At 43.3% G+C, this 4,633-nt stretch overlaps 1 protein-coding gene across 1 annotated transcript; it reads right to left on the bottom strand.

The window, feature by feature from the left end:
- Positions 1 to 854: 854 nt before the first annotated feature.
- On the bottom strand, positions 855 to 2,606 carry LOC110869533. The gene has a single exon (XM_022118774.1). The coding sequence runs from the start codon at positions 2,604 to 2,606 to the stop codon at positions 855 to 857; it is 1,752 nt and encodes a 583-aa protein (XP_021974466.1).
- Positions 2,607 to 4,633: the final 2,027 nt, after the last annotated feature.

Below are 4,633 nucleotides of genomic sequence, written 5' to 3'. Positions count from 1 at the left end.
CTGGTACGTGGCTCCGGCGTTTTTTAAACCGAATGGCATTTTAGTATAACAGAACAGTCCCTCGTTTGTTACGAACGCGGTCTTATCTTCGTCTTCCGAAGCCATTTGGATTTGATGATAACCCTTATACGCATCCAGGAAGCACTTGAGACGGAAACTTGAGAGGGAGTCTATCTTTAAATCAATCTCCGGCAAAGGATAGCAATCCTTTGGGCACGCATTGTTTAGATCTGAAAAATCAACGCACATCCTCCAGGTTTTATCCTTCTTGGTTACCATTACTGGATTGGAGACCCAGGTTTGGTAACGCACCTCTCTTATAATACCGGCGCTCAACAACTTTCGTACGTTTTCGGAGATGGCCTTGTTACGAGCCGGAGCCATGTTTCTTTTTCTCTGGGCTACTGGTTTTATCGAGTGTGACACTTTTAACTTATGTTCGGCCAAACACCGGGGAACTCCAACCATGTCGGAGGTTTGCCAGGCGAACACGTCAAGTGAATTGGACAGTAGTTTCCACAACTTCTTCTTAGTTTGCTTGGGAAGTTGAGCCCCGATTGCAATTTTTTGTTCTGGAAAATGTGGGTGTATAGCCCATTCTTCTGTGAGAGTATTAGGGGGCTCGGCATTACCATCGCTCTGTCGTATTTCAGCTACACCGATCGTTGATTCGGAGTACAGTGTTGCTATTCCCGCTTCGGTGGGGAATTTTAATGCTCCATGTATGGTTGAACTGATCATTCCGAAGGCGCACATACCAGGTCTTCCGAGTATGACATTGTGGACGGACCGTGCCTCAACCACTAGATACGTCAAGTTGACAGTTCGAACCAAACTCCCTTCCCCCATCGTTGTTAAAGAGTGATTTGGCCTAAAGGCTGGACCACCTCTCCGGAGAAACTGACCAGAGGCATCGACACTTGGAGCAATTTCGCCTTTGTCTGTGGGGCTAACTGTTGAAAGCACTGCTTGTACATAATCTCGGTGGCGCTTCCACTGTCGACGTATACTCTTCGAACCTTGTGTCCTGCAATGATTGCGGACACTATGACCGGTCCGTCCTTGATATCTTCCAAGCTGACGGGTGGGAAACCAATGGGTTGCTGCATCCAGGCGGCCAAATGCTGACTGGTCCGCTTGATGCCTTGGTTGTTTGCCCTGCGGATCATGCAAATTGCCGGCTGATTGTTCGGATTGTCTCCCGAATTCCCTGAAGATTTTCCTTCCTTTACTTCTTTGACTAGGTGCGATAGCTTCCCGGACCGTACTGCCTTTTCTATTTCTTGCTTCAAAGACCAACAGTCATCTGTATTGTGACCTCGAGCATGATGGTAGTCACAATATTTCTTAGAATTTTTGTCTCCTGGGTTTCGAAGTTTTGGTGGGGCGGGGAAATTCATCCCCTCCGCACTGAGAATTTCACTGGGAGTTTTGGAGAGATCCGATAAATTGTAAAATCGTGACCCGGAGCTTTTCCCTCGCGGAGGTCTGTCGTTTCTACTGTAAGGGTGTGATCGTCCTCTGCTCCCCGGTGGAGTCTTATCAAACACCGATCCACCATTTTTCTTCCACGAAGACATCTTGTGATCTGACTCTGGAGTAGGATTACATGCATTCTTGCCTCGAGCGAAAGCTCTGGCCCGTTCCATTAGTACCTCCATCGTCTTCGGGAGATTTTCGTGCAATTTTTCAACTAGCTGATTATTCCGAACGCCGTGACAAAATCCGGAGATCCGTAGTTGATCAACTACCCCACTGATCTGCATGCTTTCCCGGTTAAACCGGTCAATGAAACTGTCTAAAGACTCTCCGTCCTTTCTTCGGATGTTGTGGACTTCGGTAATTTCTTTAGAGTAGTGCCTTTGTTGGCTGCAATTTTGGAGGAATAACCTTCGGAACTCCTCAAAGTCGTTGATCTCACCTTCATTCAACGCATCAAACCATACTCGTGCGGCTCCAGTTAGAGTTTGTGCGAACATAAAGCACCATGCTGGCATCGGCCATTGTTCAACTCGTGCAGCTCCGTCAAAATCGAACATATGATCATCCGGATCAGTTGTGCCGTCGTACTTTTTCACCGTAGTTGGCATTTTGAGCTTTGGAGGAAGTTTGGCATGTGTTATACGAGCACTAAACTTCGACTTGGCTGTCATAGAAACTGGATGGTACGGCTTGGTAAGTTCCGGATCGCTAATTACATCCATCTGTGTTTCATTTCGCGTAGTCATTACTGGTGAAGGTCCGGAGGAACCTTGTACATATCCAGTATAGGTTTCCGAAGTGACGACTGTGGAAAATGTAGGAGTGATCATTGTCGGGCCCATAGTCCCCGTTGGTGCTTCGTCATGAAAGAGCCTGGTTCGCAAACCGAGGATCTGTTCATCTCTGGCCTGTTGTGCTTTTAATCTTCGTAGAAGACTTGCGTTTTTGGCGAGAAATTCTGCATCGAACTCTGATGTTTGCGAAGTAGGGAGTAAGATGAAAGGCAAGGTTGTTCCTGGACCTGAGCTTAAAGTAGCTGAGGTCGTAGAGACAATACTTGCTGGTGCAGTAACTTGCGTGCTAACAGCCGTGGATCCCAGATTCAAAGAACCTGGGGCCGCCATTTGTCAGTTCTTTGCTCAAGAAGTTCACTAAAGTGAAGGACTAAGAGCTTTAAGATCGGATGGCGCCAATTGAAGAACCAAGAAATCAAGTTCAGGCCGAAGCCTGTAAATGAAGATCTGGATCTTGTTAAAGGTTGAGAGAGTTTCCTGCAAAACAGAAAACCGTTAGGCTCGCCGCAGAGATGGGAGGGCCACTCTGCGACCACCCTCCGGCGTGAGGATAAGTATTGGTAGAGAGGGAAAATAGAGAGAGAAAATAGGGACGAAGGTTCAGAGAAATCGTACTTGGATTTGTACTTGAAGGGGTATTTATAGTAGTCAACTGAGATGACGTCATCCGTTTGGACGCACTTGAACGGGGGCTCGTCCTCGGAGCTTTCTGATATGGGGCGGACATGCTTTGGATGCCCGCCCGAGTGTAGTCCGGTTCGTCTCTGGGATCATGTCCGGCTTCGGACATGTGTCTTCAGTCGACGAATAAATTTCGGTGCCCGATGACGACGGTCTAAGGTGTGGATGCAGGTTTCCGGTGGTATCATAGAGGGAAGAAGAAGAAGATGGGAAGTCACGTGTCTTTTATTTTGTCGTTTTAGGCTTTTATCTTGAATTTTGGCTCATACTGTGTTTACTTTAATATAATAACTTTAATATAATTAATATTTTATCTTCACCGTTGATTTGTCTTCAGAGATAAAGATGATCCATTAATTCCCTAAGGATGACATCAATGGTACAGAGAAAGTGTTAAAAATGATTGAAATTTAATTTTTAATTTAACATGTACTTTTTTAATTAGTCTTGGAGTAACAAGATTTCTTATTGTTGCAATATTTTACCATTCTAGTTTATTATTATTCATTTTGATTTGATTTTTTTTTTTGTTATTAAATAATATATATGATTAGTTTTTGGTTTCACTTTATTGATTTGTTTGAAAATACGTAGCATTCTTCTTGTTTTTTTGTTTGTTATTTATTTGATTTTTAGTTATTCATCAATGTATTTGTATGAATTTTATCAGTTAGAGATGTATTTGTGAACATACAAGTGAAAAGTATCAAGTTTTCATTAATGATATGTTAAATTCTTAAGAAAGTAATGCTAAAAGGGGTTTGTATTGTATTGTATTGAATGGTACAAAAGACATTTACATATTATTGTTCTTATGCTTGTAGTACAGCAATTAGTTATAAAATTATATTAATCATTGAGTGATAATAAATTTCTACTATGACCCCCCGGTTTAGAAGTTCTGGTTCCGCCACTGGTTCTACGTGCCAATTAATGACCCAACTCATGCCCCCCACACCCTTCAGCCAAAACCCTAAACCCTAAAGGGTCTGGGGGGCATGGGTTGGATCATCAATTGCCAGGTAGGACCATTAATGGATTGCTACACCATCCCCTTGTCTCATCCACCATGGTTAGCATGGATTAAACCATGGCAACCATGGGCCCCCTTTTTTTTCAATATTTCCTTTTCATTTTCACAAAAATAAATTAAAGTAGGAGAATAGTGGTTTGGGTCATGACCACACCCTTAGAGTAGTGGTTTTGAATGATGGATTAGAAGTGGCTAACATGACGCTCATGTGGAGGATCATGGTGACTATGAAGGTCATGACTAGGGGTGCAAACGAGCCGAGCTGAGCCCGAGCTTGACCAGGCTCGAGCTCGAGCTCGGTTTTCAAGGTTCGAGCTTGGGCTCGAGCTCGGCTCGTTTGTATTTTGTAACGCCCATATTTCTTGATCCGAAAAGTAATATTACCATACTATTATTTAAGAAAAAAAAATTCGGGCATGACCCGTTCGTAATAAGAACGATTCCCTGTAAGATCATCGTGTAAGAACTTAAAGATAACGCAGCGGAAAAATAGCTTTAAAAAAAATTCCTTTACCATACTATTATTAAACCTAGTTAAATGCCTTGATAAAACGAATTCATACATTCATCAAAACCCACTTCACGGTTGTTCTCCAAAACTGAGAATCGAGACATACCTTGGTTACATCTTGCTTAGATTATC

Source organism: Helianthus annuus, chromosome 8, assembly GCF_002127325.2.
Source record: "Helianthus annuus cultivar XRQ/B chromosome 8, HanXRQr2.0-SUNRISE, whole genome shotgun sequence".
In the NCBI taxonomy this organism is placed as follows: Eukaryota; Viridiplantae; Streptophyta; class Magnoliopsida; order Asterales; family Asteraceae; genus Helianthus; species Helianthus annuus.
The sequence above is the reverse complement of the archived record's forward strand: the minus strand, read 5'-3'. Positions and strand labels throughout refer to the sequence as shown.

What these genes read in the sequence shown, in the direction of transcription:
- LOC110869533 (XM_022118774.1), bottom strand. Translation starts at nt 2,606, where the DNA reads ATGGCGGCCCCAGGTTCTTTGAATCTGGGATCCACGGCTGTTAGCACG.